The following is an 18,210-nucleotide window of genomic DNA, read 5'->3' on the forward strand; positions in this document are numbered from 1 at the left end:
GACGTTGTGAGGTCAGAGAGAAGGCTTCCAGTACAGGCACGGGAAGCGCGAAGGAGCCGCTGCCCGTGTCTTTGTGCACTGCAGCACTGAGGAAGAGGGAGCTGGCCCGAAGACAACACCGCATCGATCGCACCGTGTACTGGCGGCTGAAGAACACTGTCTGAGGCCCGATGCACGTGCCAGCCCTGTGGACTGGCGGTTGAAGAACACTGCTCTAAATTACTGTATTTTTCAACTAACCGGCACTTTTCTTTCAGCTAGGTCACGTATGGAGCAATTCAGCACTTCTCAGAAGGAGAGATGCATAATTTGGTCCAGACTAGAGGCACTCACGGCTGGCCTGAAAACAGCTGTTCGGGCCGGTGCGGTGGAAGAGCCTCGTCAGCAGCAGTTGATGGTGTCCAGGGCTCCCCGCCACAAGTGCTTTGCGAGCCAGCAGAGCTTTTCAATGAAGCCTGGTCTTTTCCTGCCACCCACGGACGGTTTTCCTCAGCCGCTGCCGGTGTGGCTTTCCTGTCAGATGTTTTTTTTTCTCTCAGCTGATGCCGGCTTTTGCTTGCTTTAGCGGCTGGGACAGTTCAATCTTCTCAGCTGCTACAGTCCCTGGAGGGGCTATTTTTGGCACATATTTTGCCGTTTTTCTTCAAATAGCCCCTCCATCTTATATTTAGCCTCAAGGGGCCTTCTTCCTGTTTTGACATAACAGGGATAGGTCCCCTGCTGGGTCAGGGAGTCCCATGGGGCCGCCGGGGTTTTTTCCCCCCCTAATTTTCTTTTTGCGTTGTGTAAAGCATATTTTCTGGCGGCCGGGGCTCCTACTTGTGTCCATGGGGTCTCGGGGGTTTGTTCCCTCCGCACCCCCTGATGTTTTGACCCCTTAATTCTTTTCACGTCCCCCCCACTCCTCATCCCTCATCCAGGCACCCGCGTACCGCCTCGGACGAGGACTTTTTGTCTGAGGAGAGTTTTAACTAATGCATGAGGACCTGGACCCTTGGGGACACCTCCAGAATCTTCTCAAGGGGCGGCCACTGGTACCAGGGACTTGTTTTTTCTGTCTACTTGTGAGGAGGTGTTTGAAGTGTGCCTTTTTCAGAGGGACAAGCTCTCAGATCTGAGGAGGCGCCGCGTGCGACCCCGAGGGTCCTCCACACTCTTCTTTGGGGGATATCCTCTGCTTCCCACTCTTGTCCTATACATCTGTTTTTTTCTGGATATTATCCTGGGGCAGCGGACTTCGCTGGGGGCGTCTTTTCGGTTTGCGCGCTCCTTGGCTTGTTTGTATCCCGTCCCAGTGTGGGATAGTGAGGGAGAATAAGGAGTAAGACCCCTTATTCTCCCTCAATAGGACTACCTTAAAGTCACCAGTGATGGACGCGGTGGACTCAGCTATTGTTACATGGCATACTGTGCCCATCGAGAGCAGTTCTTTCTTAACAGACTCTGAGGATTGTAAGTTGGAGACCATTCTTAAACAAAATTTTGATGTGTCTGCCTTGGGGGTCCAGGCAGCTATTTGTGCGGGACTGGTGGCTCAGGCTGTGTTTCAGTGGACCGAGCGGGTCCTTGACAGTGAGTCTGATGGTCAGGAGGTGGCGAAGATTCAGATGGCTGGCTCTTTCCTCTCAGACGCCTTCTATGACTTCTTGCGAACGTCTGCCAAATCCATAGCTGCATGTCGGACCTTCTGGCTTCGGGCTTGGTTGACAAATATGGTGTCCATCACTAAACTCCAAGTTTTCTTTTTCAGGGGTCCTTGTTGTTTTCCAGAGGTTTTGGACTAGTTAGTTCAAACTCTGACAGACTCTAAAGTGCCCTGCCTGCCAGGCTGTTCGAGATGGCACTGCTCGGGGAAGTCTGCAAGATTTCCACAAATGTTTGTTGATACTCCTGTTTGGAGTCCTGTTTGTTTTCTGTATATAGTTCTTAGTTCTGCTTGGCTATTCGGCAGACTGAGTTAAGGGTCACATGTTATGTACAGTTCCAAAGTTTTGTCTCAGTCTCCACCTGCTCATCATGATGAGATATATACCTGCTTGTAAGATTAACCTATGCTGGTCTGGAGAGGCTAAAAGAAAGTAAATTAGCAGGTAAGAACCTAATTTCTCCTTACTCGTCCTTCCTGCTTGAGCCACGTGTGTGTCCCTTTCAACCCTTCCTTCTCCTCTCTCCTACAGTGACCCTGAAGTGGCGCCTTCACTTTGAGTTTGTGACATTACGAGAGCCCCTCGAGGTTCCCACTTTCCCTGAGAACCATCCAGAAAGCATGACGTGGACTGGGGCAGAACAGATTGATGTGGACACCTTTAGCTGGAACCTGCCCATCAAAGTGCTTCCGACCAATCCTGTGGTGGCTTCTTATGTATCTCAGATCTCCAGTACAAACTCCATCACACTGTGAGCTTCCCTCTCCCAGTCAGCCATCCGTATGGATGCAGTAGAACATGTCCATGTGACAGGGAGCTGCTTTTTTCCATTAGTAAGAGAGTGAACATACCTATCCTGTCAGCTAACAGTATTCCTCTATACATGACATGATCTCTGGGAATTGGAGGACTGGTAGAGATATCCTGCTGTGTCACTCTGGCCCCTATGTCTAAGGACACTACATGTTTGTTTTGTGTATGATGTTGCATGGTTAGATTGTTTCTGCACCAGTCAGAGTGAAAGCAGAGTCTGTTCTAGGCTGAAGACAAACTCCAACTCTCTCCTCCTGAGCATTTTTGCACTTCTCCCTCTTGGACTGGCTCACAACCTCGGTTCCCTCTAATTGCTCATATATTCTAGGAGAACGTGTTGCTTGCAGATTTTACAGGGTTGCTCACAAATATTCTTGAGAATTTTGAAAAATTTTTAGAACTTGTCACTTACATGAGAAAAAATTTGCTCACACCCAGCCCCTTCCCTTTCAGTTTTAAGCAGACATGGAGATTTTTAGAGAAGAATGTTAGTACCCCAAAGATAATTTCCAGGGTTCTGAAATTACCAAAAACACACTGTGTTAAACCTGGGGGTGCACTATTTTGGGTTGTCTAGTCCTAGGAGTTGGGTTGTCTGTACTGGTTACCTACCCCCAGCCAAATGGGATTTTAGGATATAGAGAATGAAGATGCATGACCTAGAATACACTAGGTTTCCAGTGTATATTTTAGAATACACTAGGTTTCCCGTACATATATTAGAATACACTAGATTTCTAGGATATATTTATTTATATCATATATATTGATTAAGGATATTCTGAGAACTTTCCTGGCTTTGAGCTCTGATTTGAAGAACTCCCTTGATTGACTAAACTAACCTAAACCTTAAGTTTATATACCGCATCCTCTCCACGGAAGTGGAGCTTGGCACGGTTTACAAGAACTTAAAATATAAGAAGAGAAAGGAAAAGGTCCATCTCAGATTCACTCCTCTAAAGCAGTGTTCTCAGCCAGACAGGTTTTCAGGATACCCATAGTGAATATACATGAGAAAAATGTGCCTGCACGACCTCCCTTACATGTAGCTCTCTCTCTCTTGCATATTCATTGTGGATATCCTGAAAACCCGACTATCTGGGTCTGTCCCACGTATTGGATTGAGGAGCCCTGCTCTTAAGATTGTGATGGATGTTGTAGGTATTGTTGCAGTATAGTCTTTGCCTTTTCTCATGCAGTGATCAGGTGACTGCACTAGGTTTAAACTCGAGGAGTCCGACCAAGTCTTCCATATAGAATTTGTTACCGTCCCCATAGATAACCGCAGTAAACCATCCTAATGTCATTCTTTAAGGAGAGAGGGAAGAATCGGAGTATGAATGGGCTCAACCACTGACCCTCAAGCCTTGCATTAAAGAATGCTGGTGTAGAAGGACCGAGTTTGAGATGGACATTAAAGAATGACACAGGATGGTTTCCCACAGTTATCCGTGGGGATGGTGTCAAGTTCTGTCACCGTGTCATTCTCAATTCCATAGCATCCCTCTAGACTGGCACAAGGAGGTATTATGCACTCCTACCAGCAGATGGAGATTGAAAACCACTGAACTTTGACTTAGCCTATAGCAGGCTGTGCAAGTCCCCTGAAGTAGAGAATGACACGGGGAAAAATTTGTCCCTGTCTCTCCCATCCCCTGAGCTCGGTCCCCGCATCGTCCCCACAAATTATCTGATCCCATCCATACAAGCCTCGAATAGTTTTATACTGAACTTATTTTATTAAAGTATAAAAAGAAACAATATTCTGTACAACTGTCATTTTATAAATCAGAGTTCAGGCTGCCGAACTAGAGAAAGATCTTCAGTTGGCAGGGCTTTATTTATAAATATTTATCAGCACAACTCATAAGCTATTTTATCCCAAAGCAAAAAAAAGAAAATAAATAGATTTTTTTCTATCTTTGTTGTCTGGTTTCTGCTGTCCTCATTCACTGTCTTCTCTCTGCCTCATCTATATGCTTTCAAGTTTTATTAGTTTTTAATATCCCGATCATAAAATGAATATCTGACCGGTTAACAATAAAATTTAAAATAGGTAAAAGGGAGAATAGTTAGGTGTATTGAATATTTAGAGTAAACATATATAACATATACTGACAAACTAGAAAGTGGGGAGGTGAGGAGAAGTTACATAATATTAGAGAAAATGAGATAGAGGGAAAGGGGTAGAACATGAGGGATGAGGGTACATGGTAAAAGTGATATGCGCTGAAGAAAAGTTAGATTTATGAATTACAGGTAAACTGACCATAAAAGAAAGAAAAGGAGAGAAATAAACAAAACAAAAAAAAATTAATAATTGGAGATTAAAATTTGTCAAAAGCATCTTGAAATAGGAAGGTTTTGAGATTAGTCTTGAATTTTGGTAAATGAAGTTCATCGCGGAGAAATTGAGGAAGAGAATTCCATAAGGTGGGGGCGGCTATAGCGAAATTAGTTTTCTTAGTATAGTAGGATTCTTTTAAGGATGGAATAAAAAGAAGTTTTTGGTCGGTAGATCTTAAGGAACGTGGAGAACTTTGTGGTATTAATAATTTATCAAGAAATAAGGGTAAGTGGGAGTGTTTGATTTTGAAAGAAAGCAGAATAATTTTATAAATTATACGGTGGGTGACAGGGAGCCTTCCCCTTCCATCTCTCTCCCCCCACCCCGCTTGGTCTGGCACCCATCTTCTTCCCTCCGCTTCCCCCATAGTCTGGCATGTCTGTCTTCTTCCCTTCCATCTTTCCTTCCTTCCCCCAGGTGGTTTTTAGCATCTCTCTCCTCCTTTCCTCCCTGCAGATCTGTCTCCCCAATCCAGCATGTGCCTTTTTTTCTTTATCCCCTCCTTCCATCCAGTTCCCTTCAGCGTCTTCTCCCCTTTCTTTCTCTTCCCCATTTCCCTTCAGCGTCTTCTCCCCTCTCTCTCTTCCCCATTTCCCTTCAGTGCCTTCTCTCCTATCTCTCTCTACCCCATTTCCCTTCAGCGTCTGTTCCTATCCACCCCCTCCCTTCTCTCTACACCTCTTCAGCACCCTTCCCGCAGGTCAGGCAGTGCCTAACAATTCTGCCCACCTCCACCCCTACCTACACACATACACAGACTAACCAATCTATTCTCCCTCCCTTCCCCTTACCTTCATGCCGATTTTTTAATTCTGCCCACCTCCACCCCTGCCTACACACACTAACCAATCTATTCTTCCTCCCTCCTTTCCTCTTAACGTCATGCCAATTTTTAATTCTTCCCACCTCCACCCCTGCTTACACACACACACACACACACAGAAAACAATATGTCTTAAAATAACTTTTAGCGTTCAGTTTTGTATTTTGTATAATGAACTAAAACTATTTTTAAAGCTGTTTTGTACTAGCAGAGAATTGTATGTAAAACAACTCTACAACCTAGACCCAAAAAAAAGTTTCACCACCTTTAGCTTTGAGAAAACATTCATCTCATTGCTTTCAGCGGCTTACAGTAGCCTTGAACCTCTATTAAATCTGTAGGGGAAATACCCTGCAAGGTGGCGCTCTTTTCATTAGAAGCAAACACAAGTCTTATATGAATTGCTTTTGAGACAGAGAAGGAGGGAAGAAGGAAGAGGGGCTAAGAAGACATGCTCAACTTTTTTTTCCTTTTTTGCTTTTGATTAACGAGCGTGATTATAATTTGTATATTTGGGTTTCAACAGTTACTAACCAATCTATTCGCCCTCCCTCCCTTCCCTCTTCATGCCGATGTTTAATTTTCTTTTAACAAGTAGCCACTGGAGCCTTGAAGTCGTGCGGTTGCCGGAAAGTTCTCCTCTGTTGCAACTTCCTGTTTCCGGTTGTGTCAGAGAAGAACTTTCCGGTAGCTGCACGCGACTTCAAGGCTCTGGCGGATGCTTTTTGAAAGAAAATGAAACATCGGCATGAAGGTAAGGGTAAGGGAGAGGCGGCGGCAGCGGAAGGAGGCTGCGCACGATCAGTGACCATGCACGTTCCCTCTCTTAACTGTGGAGATAAGGCCACCACTCCATGGAGCGGTAAATGGCCTTCTCCCCATACCCGCGGTGACTACATTTTTCCCCCCACCATTTTGGCAGGTTACCCGCGGGTAACAGCCACCGTGTCATTCTCTACCTTGAAGCCAGTCTGTACTCATTCTCAGCAGATGGTAGAGTGGTAAGATTGTGCAGTCTCTGAGGTGTCTTTCTTTCGGGGTATCATTGCTCTCCTGAGTACTTTGAACTTCTTCTCCAATGTTTATACTTTGCTTGGCTGTTGGACTGGAGCTTGAGACCCACAGGGGTCTTCTCTGCTCTGGGGGTGCCACATATGGGAGGCCAGGTCCCTCTCCCCTTTCCCCTCCTAGTTCCCTCATTGACGGACTAGAATATATTGGGGGGAAAAAAGATATTGTCTATTTACAGTCTCAGCTGGTGTGCTCTGTCTACCAACAAACAAATCAGTTGCAGTGCTAGAGGGGTCTACCTGATTCTTTTTTTTTTGGGGGGGGGGGGGGATAGAATTTGAGGGAATAATTTTCAGCCTGCTCCTGACTGCTCTAGGAGTCTTTGCTGTTCCTCCATATTTCTTGCCGTGGCCTCGGTGTTAGCCTTCTCTCTGTGGGATTTACGGGTCCAGGAGGAGAGGACAGTGCAGTGTACCAGCATTGGGCCATTGATGCAATGGGAGTCTGTTCTTACTTTGCCAGCAAAGACTCAGTGAAGATTCAGCCTGCGGTCTTTGAAGCATTGAATCTGTTGGCTTCTTTCCGGGGAGTGCTGCCGTAGAATTTGGCAGAGCTTTGCCAGCAGCCCTGATTGTGGCAGGAATCGTCGCCATTTTGAATCCAGCTTTGGGGTGCGACTTTCCTCCATGTTTGGACCCGGTCATTTCTTCGGCTCTTCCTTTGGATTTTCCACCAAAATTCATCCTAGCCATGTGCTTGCACAGGGAAGGGCTGACTGAGCTTCTTCTCCCTGAGGGAATGCTGCAGGGATCCTTTTCTTCCCTTCCTCTTAAGAAAAAGAGGGTGGATTGAGAGGAGGAGGAGGATCTCCTGGATCATGAGGTTGAGGGTTCTGGGGACTATTCGGCCGATGAGGATGCAGAACTGCTGGGGCAGGAGTAGTTCTCCGGTGAAGAGGCCTAGATGGAAGATCTTCTGCCAAGGGAAGATTCCTCAGTGGTGCACATTTTTTCTCTGGTAGTAGCTTCAGGAACTTATCTTACAGGTTTCTTCTGAAGTTTGAAGAGGCGCCCAAGGATACACCTCATACAGTTGGCCCACTTTTGAAGGGTGTTAGGAAGTTTGTGTCCTTCCCCATGCGTCAAGATATTTTGGACATCATTCAGGCTCAGTGGACGTCTCCTGATACCCCATTTCATCTAGCTTGGTCTGTGGCTCATCTCTACCCTATCCTGGATCAGGAAAGAGAACTGTTGAAACCTTCCATGATTGACACTGTGGTGTTGGCTGTCTCCAAAACGAATACCATTCCAGTGAATGGTGGCTCGACCCTCGGGATCTCTTGGATCATCAGATAGAGGCCTTACTCAAGCAGAGTTTTGATGTGGTGGTTCTAGCGGTGCAGGAAGCTGTTTGTGGTGGTATGGTGGCTAGGGCCTGTTTTTGATCAGCTAAATGGATTCTGGATAAGGAATTGGATGATTAGCGATGGAAATGGGTCTTCTTTCTTATTGGATGCTCTTTTATGATCTCTTACACAATTCCTCTAAATCCATGGCTATAGGGGTGTCAACTAGACATTAACTGTGGCTCAGAGAATGGTTGGCAGATGCAGCCTTCACAGCCAAGCTTAGCAAGTTTCCTTTTAGCTAGTCAAAAGTCTGGGAGAGACGAAAGTTCCCAGGCTGCCAGAAGACAGACAACAGTCTCAAAATAGGAGTCTGGCTACTAGAGTCTGGTTCTGAGAAGCTAGATGGTAAAGAAAGGGAAAAGTAGGTGTCCTGCCTCGTCATTTTTTTCAGCAGATACAGTCCTTTCGGGTGGTCGCTGAGAATTCTGGGATTTGGGTCCCTCCGCTGTTGCCACAAACCAGACAGCAGAATGAAGGTGTGGAAGTCTGCACTCTGATTCTCATAGGAGCAAGATTGTGAGATTCTTATCCAGGATGGACCCAAATTACCTCAGATCAATGGGCTTTAGAAGTGGTACACAACAGTTACGCTCTAGAGTTCGCTTACCCTCTGAGGGATGACTTTTTGGGCTCACTGGAAAATCAGAGCGGTCAGGGATACCCAGCAAAAACTTCTGGATTTGAAGGCAGTGATTCCAGTTCCACCAGAGGAACAGGGTCTTGATCGTTATTCCATCTAATCCTTGGTGCCAAAAAGGAGGGTACCTTCCATGTGGTTCTAGACTTGAAAGGCATCCGTCATGCTCTACAGGTTTCATCTTTTCGCATGGATTCCTTGTGGTCAGTCATAGTTGTAATACAGCCAGGAGAATTCCTCACTTCTGATGGAGGCCTATTGACATATCCCCATTTGACAGGCTCATCAGAGTTTCCACACTATAACTCTAAAAAAAATACTGCAAAAGGTACTAAATAGAAGCCACATAAAGCAGTGAAAGGTCTAATAGACTTTCAGAGTGACCCACTCTGTCTCAAGCACCAAATCTTCAATACAAAATATAATATGTGGCTTGTTTTTGTGCCGCTCATGGCCTAATGATTGCTATCTGTCCAGTATAACATATTCCTGAGGAAGGGACCAAGAGTCTCAGAAACCGAGCTTGGTAGAACCTGATCCTGGCGGTGGTTTTTTTCGCCCCGCCGTTGATTCCAGCTCTTCGGACCATGCCTTCAAGCTAAGTCTGCTATTTTTTTACCTAGGAGTCGGCTGGGGGACTCTCAGAGCATCCTACTCTGTCTTTACTTTAACACTGTAGTATTGTGATTAATTTATATCACTTAATTATTTTATTCACTGATTTGTGATTGATTTGAGCACACCGGAGGGGTCCAGTGATGGTGTGCAGGTGGAGGTTATTATATCTTCACCAGTGTGTGTAAAGTGCTGGAGAATTTTCTCCCTTCGCTTATCCTTCACACTGAGGATCCCTCCTTCACATATTATATTTTGTATTGAAGATTTGGTGCTTGAGACAGTGGGTCACTCTGAAAGTCTATTAGACCTTTCACTGCTTTATGTGGCTTTCATCAGAGTTTCCTACATAGCATTTCACCCTTCCTGAAACCACAAGAGCTTCCTCCCCAAACTCTACATAGCATAATCGCACCAGTCTACTTTTATCTAAGTCAACTGTATGGTACTTCAAACTGGTGCACTGTAATTCTAATGACAGCTCAATGTTCCCCTCTACTGAATGATTACTACATCTCCTATTGCCTACCAAGGGTCATGAAGAATCCTTTGGTGGCCAGGGAGGCAATGCTCCTTATGGCTTGGATGGAGGTTCATCTCAGACTTGTCTGCATCGCAGGTGTGGACAATATTCAAGCGGACTATCTCAGCAGACATCTTCTGGATCCGGGAGAATGGCATCTACATCTGGAAGTCTTCACCAAATCTTGAACAAGTGGGGTCTGATAATCATGCATCTCAAGGCGATGTCCATTTCCCAAGTCCTCGGTTCTTCAGCAGAAGAAAATATTCTCAAATGGAGAGATTGGACGTGCTTGTTCAACATTGGTCTTTCCTGGGGTTGTTGTATGTGTTTCCTCTGTGGCCTCTGATAGAATCATTCCACAAAGTGAGAGGCACGATGGCCTGGTGGTATTGATGGCGTCTGATTGGCCGCACAAGCCATGGTACAGGGATCTGGTACGTGTTTGTGTTGATAGGAGGTCCTCAGAAGGGTGAAGCTGCTTCCAAGGCTACTATTGTTCAGTGGATTAAAAAGTCAGTGGCGTCTGCTTATTTATTGTGTGGCAAGACAGTTCCATATTTTTTGAGAACCCATTCCATCAGAGCTCAAGCTGCATCCTGGGCTGAGCATTTCTTGATCTCTGCTCTCAATATCTGTAAGACGGCAGTTTGGTTCTCCATTTTTGTTTTCTCTGCATTACAGACTGGATGTTTTCGCTTGCCAGGATGCTGGTGTTAGAGGCAGGTTTGTGAGGGTTCCTCCTTGATGTCACTGCTTTGGTACTGCCGGTCTAGAGGGACACTAAGGAAGGGAAAATAAGGCTAATTTACTTTCCTTTAGTCCCTCTAGACTGGCAAGAACCCACCCATCTTGTTCCATTTGGATTACATAGTAACATAGTAGATGACAGCAGATAAAGACCTGAATGCTCCATCCAGTCTGCCCAACATGATTCATTTTAAATTTTTTCTTCTTAGCTATTTCTGGGCAAGAATCCAATTGCCGAAATCTCAGTCAAAACCTACTGCAGCCCATCTACACCCTTCCAGCCATTGAAACCCTCTCCAGCCCATCCTCCCCCAAACGGCCATATACAGACCATGCAAGTTTGCCCTTTACTGGCCTTAGTTCAATATTTAATATTATTTTCTGATTCTAGATCCTCTGTGTTCATCCCATGCTTCTTTGAACTCAGTCACCATTTTCCTCTCCACCACCGCTCTCGGGAGTGCATTCCAGGCATCCACCACTCTCTTTGTAAAGTAGAATTTCCTAACATTGCTTTTTAATCTACTACCCCTCAACCTCAAATTATGTCCTCTAGTTTTACCATTTTCCTTTCTCTGTAAAAGATTTTCTTCTACGTTAATACCCTTCAAATATTTGAACGTCTGAATCATATCTCCCCTGTCCCTCCTTTCCTCTAGGGTATACATATTCAGGACTTCCAGTCTCTCCTCATACATCTTCTGGTGCACACCTCCTATCATTTTCATCGCCCTCCTCTGGACCGCTTTAAGTCTTCTTACGTCCTTCGCCAGATAGTCTCCAAAACTGAACACAATACTCCAAGTGGGGCCTCACCAATGACCTGTACAGGGGCATCAACACGTTCTTCCTTCTTCCTCGGTATTTGCGGGGGTTAGTGGCAGGGCCAGACCGTGAAATGTGAAAAATCGCGAATAACTTTGTACCGGCTCTGACCCACCCCTGGACCTTACTTTGTGGTCTCCGCCTCTGATTGCTTCCTTCGGTACGTGTTTACAGGGGCCAGTGTGGGTGCTTCGGTCTCCTCTTTTCCCGCTTCGGTGTCGGGCCGGGCAGAGCGAAGATCGTTCCTCTGGGCTGGGCAGCCTGTGCCGGCCTTATCTGGTGGTCTAGCGGGCTTTCGGGGCAGGAGCGATCTTCCTACGCTCCTGCCCCGTGCAGGTCGCCAATAGTAAATGGCTGCCATGAGCTCCTGTAGTCTCTCGAGGCTACGACGGGAGCTCACTGCAACCATTTCCTATTGGCGATCTGCATGGGGCAGGAGCGTAGGAAGATCACTCCGAAAGCCCAGGTAAGGCCGGGAGGGAGGCAGGGAAGGTCCAAAATGAAGCTTTTTTTTTCTTTGTTTCCCCCCCCAAAATCGCAAATAACCGAATCTGCGGATGTTGAAATTGCGGATTCGGAGGGGGAAGTGTACTACATTTATAATAAGACAGAGAAAAAAATTAATAATAAATAGATAAGAAGTGGAAGATTATGATTTGGCCATTGGCTTTTTGAGGAGACTCAGCATTGGTTTCTTAATGTATAGCACTTCCTAGGGGCACGGCTTTAAGTGGTTGCCCTATCGGGATTTGCCTCGTTTATGCTGGTATTAGCCAGGACAGGTAGCAGCAGCCATGGTTTTGGAGATATGGGGGGTTTATTTCTTTGTTTCTTGCTCTGTGCCCTATTGACATCTGCTTGGCTAGCCGTTAATAGGGGACTGCACAGCCCACTTATAAGCTAAGTCAAAGCTCCTTGGTTCTCAGTCTCCATCAACTGTTAGGAGTACTTAAAGGATTAAGGGCTAGATTCACTAAGCAAACCAATTGTGTACTGATCAGTTTGCGACCCGATTTCCCTCCGACCCAATTCACTAACCTGTGTACCGATCCGATTCCGATCTGTGCATCGGACGCAATTCATAAAAGTTTCAAGTTTATTAGGATTTTATATACCGCCTATCAAGGTTATCTAAGCGGTTTTTACAATCAGGTACTCAAGCATTTTCCCTCTCTGTCCCGGTGGGCTCACAATCTATCTAACGTACCTGGGGCTATGGAGGATTAAGTGACTTGCCCAGGGTCACAAGGAGCAGCGCAGGGTTTGAACCCACAACCCCAGGGTGCTGAGGCTGTAGATCTAACCACTGCGCCACACACTCAACAAAAATCTTGAACACTGACTGGGCTGGCCGATCAACAAGAATCAGCTGCTGGGGACCAGTTGCTCACCTCCTTTCCGACTGTCCTGCCCGCTCTCCTGCTCTCTGCCACAACCTGCTCTCAGCTTTCCAGCTGATCTGCCCTGCTCAGCCCCCGACTCGCCTGCCCTTCTCCGCAGTGTGAGCTTGTGGTTTTAACCTGAGGGTTAAAACCATGGGCTGGCGAAGTACTAAAAAAAAAAAGCTCTGCTGGGCACGAAGGGCTTGCAAAAAACAAAATGCTGAGAGCATGCGTAGACCATCTACAGGCAAGGAAGATGGTCTGCGCATGCGGCAGGATCGCACACTAGCGATCTGTGCGGTCAGAGGAGGGTGTTCCTCCAATCGCCCTCATTTTAATTTTTTTGTTTCCTGAATTGGTCGGGGTTGCTCGGATCAGCCACAGAGAGGTTTGTGAATCCAGTCCTTAAGGCCTAATTTTCCCTTTGTCATGCCTTCAGAGTCACAGGACTCCTAGCAGACTTGACATGTACTGTGATTTGTGTTATGGTTATTGGATAAGAGTGAGGTGGAAGGTCTGGATCAGTCAATGATTTGAATTGACAGTACGGTTTTTAGGCTTGCCATATGAAAGCAGCTCCTTACTAGGTCTTAGGGGAAGATGAAGGATCTTGCAGATGGCAACAAAATACTTTTACCTTGTGAGAGTAAAAGACCAGGACAATTTGTACAGCATCAAATCAGTTAATATTTTGGGTTTTTAGCCCATTTTTTTCCAAACAATATTAATAGTATTTAGGAACAAGAAGTTTTTGCTTCAAATGGAGTTCCCCAGCGAGGTACCAGAGGCAACAGGAGATAATGTGACTTGTTCGATGTTGCAAGCAATGTCAGTGGGGTAGGTGAATACTGTATGAAAGATCTCAGCAGGGAACTGATTGGAACAGTTTCAGTTTTAGAGGCTTCTAGCTGATAAGAGTCAGAAAGTGCTGCACAGGGAGGGTGGGAACTGGGCACTTTTCAAAACAGTTTTTCCAGATAAAACCCTGAACGGTCCATCCAGTCTGCCCTTTAATCATGAAATGATAATGTATGTAATTAAAGTGCTTTCGTCTCTTTGTTATTGCTGGGCCATAGACCTTAGAAATCAGCCCAGCACTATCCTTGTGTTACAAATTACTGGGGTTTCCGAAGCCATCCCAAATTCATCCTAAACCAAATTGCCATGTATAGGAAGTCTGCCTGGTACCAACCTTAGTAGTTCAGTTTATACTAGTTATATTCTAATTAGAGATCCATGCTTTTTTTTTAATTCCATAGAAACATAGTAAATGAACGGTCCATCCAGTCTGCCCATAAGTTATACCCATTTAAAAAAATACATGATTAGATTAACTTGTCTCTTCTTTGATATTTATTTGCCATTTCAACTGCTGAAGTTGCCGTCCAAGCTCACTCCAGCCTATCCAACCATCCCGTTGTTTGTAGAATATCTATTGTAACGTCTGGCCAGTAACATCCTCCTGTTCCATATTTTGTCATTATTCCTTATGGGTTTTTTTCTGTTAAGTTAACTATTGTAAACCAAGTTGCGCTTTCTTAAAATGATGACTCGGTAATAATAATAATTTTTATTTTGTATACCGCCATACCCAGGGAGTTCTAGGCGGTTCACAACAGTAAGTTGAAATACAAACAATGTGGTTGAAATTGAAGAACATAACAGCGCAATCATAAAGTCAAACTAGTTATACGTTTACAATTTAAGTGAGGGAAAAGACTATATACATTACATACGGTAAGCATATACATTGAATTTAAGAGAAGGAAACAGATACATACAAGCTATAAGGAGGGAGCAAACAAGCTTAAAGGGAAGGGGAGCGGAGGAGTATGATAAGGAAGAGGAGGAGTACGTTAAGGATTTAGTCTGTTGAAAAGTTGAGATTTGATCTGTTTTCTAAAGTTAAGATATGAAGAGGCATCAAGTACAATTTGGGCGAGCCAAGAATTTAGTTTGGCCGCTTGAAAAGCGAAGGTTCTTTCGAAGAATTTTTTCAGATGGCACGATTTCAATGAGGGAAAAGCGAACAGATTTATTCTGCGGGAGCTCTTATTATTGTAATTCAGATTGAAGTGAGGGTAAAGATAAACCGGTGACATACCAAATATTGTTTTGTAGCAGATGCATGAGAACTTAAATAGAACTCTGGATTCGAACGGCAGCCAGTGCAACTCGTGGTAGAAAGGGGTTATGTGTTCCCATTTCTTCAAGCCAAAGATGAGACGGATGGCAGTATTCTGGACCAACCTCAACTTCCTGGTGATTTTCTTGAAGGCGCCTAAGTATATGATGTTACAGTAATTCAGAACACTCGGAATAGATGATTGGACCAACAGATGAAAAGAGGCGTCATCAGAGAATTTTTTAATGGTGCGAAGTTTCAAAAGCACCGAGCTATATTTCTTAAATACTAGGTCAGAGTGTTTCTCCAGTGTGAGATGCTTATCTAAAGTGACTCCTAGTGTTTTTAAAGATTGCTCAATACAGTAATCCAGCCCGTTTATATGCAGCGTAGTTTCCTTGATTTTGTCATTTGGAGCTGCCAAGAAAAATTTTGTTTTTTCCGAGTTTAGCTTTAATCTAAACGCTGACATCCAAAGCTCAACCTGATTTAGAATGAATGATAGAGAATTTATCAGCTCTGATGTAAAGCAGGAGAGTGGAATGACTATGGTGATGTCGTCCACATAGATGAAGAATTTGAGCTTTAGGCTCTGCAAGAGGTTTCCTAGGGAGGCAAGGTAGATGTTAAACGGGGGATAGGGGGGGAGCCCTAGATTAGATTAATGGAGTTCACATTGATGCCCATTCTACACCGAATCACCATATATGGGACACAACCTGTACAGATCTGTCCAATACTGGCCTTAGTTCTTTAATTTACATCCTTCGTTTTCTAATTCCATCACAGTTTTCCTCTCAACTACCTTCCTGGGGGGGGGGGGGGCATTCCAGGCATCCACCACCCTCTCTGTGAAAAAGAATAATTATTTTGTGGACTGGCGGTTGAAGAACACTGTTTTAGACCTAGATCCTCCTTTGATACAAAAAAGCCCCAAAGCCTGCTCCATCTCTCTTGGCCTTCAAGCACCAAGTCGGGAATGTGGTTCAGGGGTTTAAATCCTATCCCGCCAACTAGACAAAATAAATTACCCCTCCACCCCGTGAAAAAAAAAATAATGCTGATAGGAAGGGGGCAATCCTCGGGGAGCAAAGTTTATTCACAATGGGTGAAAGTGAACCTGTGAGAAGTGCAACACAAAACGCAGAGCCTGCTTCACAGGAAATAGTAGGGAGAGAAAAAGAAACTGGCGTCCCTCTATATATCAATATGAAAGAGAAGGCGGGATGATGAGGCTGACATCATTCGCACAGCCCGTGGTATCAAGTACACCCAAGTACAAGCGATGGGCACAAAAGAACAACGTTACAAAAACCGCTAACTCTGTATTGCACCGGAGGCGGAGCAAATCACCCCTCCCTCGGCACCAGCCATGCATCAAGCCCAATTCAAGCAACTAGGCAGACACTAGCTCTGATACCTCAGTGGCACACTTTTTATCCCCCCCTGTCCAGCAGCACCCCTTCCCTACTCCCCCTGTCCAGCAGTAGCCCTTCTCCCATCCTTTTACCTCCCTTGTCTCTCTGCCCATACCCAGGTCATTGGGGCCCCCTGATCTTGGACCCGAGGCACACACGCCCTGCACAGACTGGCAGGAAATTTTTGCGGACCGGCACCGGTCCACGGACCAGTGGTTGAAGAACACTGCTCTAGAGTATACATGTTCAGGTCTTCCAGTCTCTTCTCATACATCTTGTGACACATACCCCCAACCATTTTTGTCGCCTTCCTCTGGACTGCTTCAAGTCGTCTTATATCCTTTGCCAGATATGGCCTCCAAAACTGAACACAAGTGATCTGTACTGGGACCAGTGCTATTTAACTTATTTATAAATGATCTGGCAATTAGAACTACAAGTGAGGTGATTAAATTTTCAGATGACACTAAACTGTCATGTGGTGCCTCACCAATGACTTATACAAGGGCATCAACACCACCTTCTGCTGGTTATGTCTCTATACAGACCAGCATCCTTCAGGCTACAGCCACCGCCTTGTCACACTGTTTTGTCACTTTCAAATCCTCAGACACTATCACTCCAAAGTCCCTCTCCCCATCTTGCATTATCAGCCTCTCTCCTCCAAGCCCATCTCCCTCAAATTTCTACTCCCCAAATACATCATTCTGCATTTCTTTGTATTGATTAGACCATTCTAATTTTTGCAGATTCTTTATCAAGTTTTCCATTCCCTCCAGGGTGTTCACTCTGTTACAAATCTTGGTATCTGTAAAAAGGCAAGCCTTACCTTCTAATTCTTTGGCAATGTTGCTCACAATTGAACAGAATCAGCCCCAGCACTGATCCCTGAGGCACTCCACTACTCACCTTTCCTTCCTCCAAGTGAATTCCATTAACCACCACCTTCTGACGTCTGTCTGTCTCAACCAGTTTCTAATTCACCACTTTGGGTCCTAACTTCAACCTGTCAAGTTTGTCCAAAAGCATGCTGTGAGGAACCGTGTCAAAGGCTTTACTGAAATCTAAGAAAATTACATCTACTGCACGTCCTCAATCTGATTTTCTGGTTGCTCAGTCAAATAATTCATAGTAACATAGTAGATGACGGCAGATAAAGACCCGAATGGTCCATCCAGTTTGCCCAACCTGATCAATTTAAATTTTTTTCTTAGCTATTTCTGGGCAAGAATCCAAAGCTCTACCCGGTACTGTGCTTGGGTTCCAACTGCCAAAATCTCCATCAAAACCTACTCCATCTCATCTAAACCCTCCCAGCCATTGAAGCCCTCTCCAGCCCATCCTCCCCCAAACGACCATATACAGACACAGACCGTGCAAGTCTGCCCAGTACAGGAAGAATCCCATTGGATTGGAAAACAGCTAACGTCATTCCACTCCACAAAAAGGGATGCAGGACGGAGGCTGCAAATTACAGACCGGTGAGTCTCACATCGATAGTAAAATTATGGAAACTAATCAAACATAAATTAGATACAATCCTGAACGATGAGAATCTATGAGATCCCCATCAACATGGATTTATAAAGGGAAGGTCCTGCCAATCCAATCTGATCAGCTTCTTTGACTGGATAACGAAAAAGCTGGATATGGATGAGTCCCTGGACGTCATGTACTTGGACTTCAGTAAGGCTTTTGATTGTGTCACACACCGCAGGTTATTGAGCAAGATGAGTTCGATGAGATAAGGAGAAACATTAACGGCATGGGTAAAAGACTGGCTCAGAGGTAGACTTCAGAGGGTGGTGGTGAACGGTACTCTCTCTGAAACGTCGGAAGTGATCAGTATAGTGCCACAGGGCTCGGTCTTGGGTCCAATCCTAT

The 18,210-nt window shown here is 45.2% G+C and overlaps 1 protein-coding gene across 2 annotated transcripts in view; it reads left to right on the forward strand.

Moving 5' to 3' along the window:
- The window catches only part of RGP1 (RGP1 homolog, RAB6A GEF complex partner 1), a 68,522-nt gene extending 65,275 nt beyond the window's left edge, over window positions 1-3,247 (forward strand). For both annotated transcript variants that reach the window (XM_033936971.1, XM_033936981.1), the window contains one exon: window positions 2,178-3,247. In XM_033936971.1, coding sequence (XP_033792862.1) covers window positions 2,178-2,401 — 224 coding nt within the window. In that variant the 3' untranslated portion in view covers window positions 2,402-3,247. The remainder of the gene's footprint in view (window positions 1-2,177) is intronic.
- Window positions 3,248-18,210: the final 14,963 nt, after the last annotated feature.

The sequence above is a fragment of the Geotrypetes seraphini genome, chromosome 1 (genome assembly GCF_902459505.1).
Source record: "Geotrypetes seraphini chromosome 1, aGeoSer1.1, whole genome shotgun sequence".
NCBI classification, from domain to species: domain Eukaryota; kingdom Metazoa; phylum Chordata; class Amphibia; order Gymnophiona; family Dermophiidae; genus Geotrypetes; species Geotrypetes seraphini.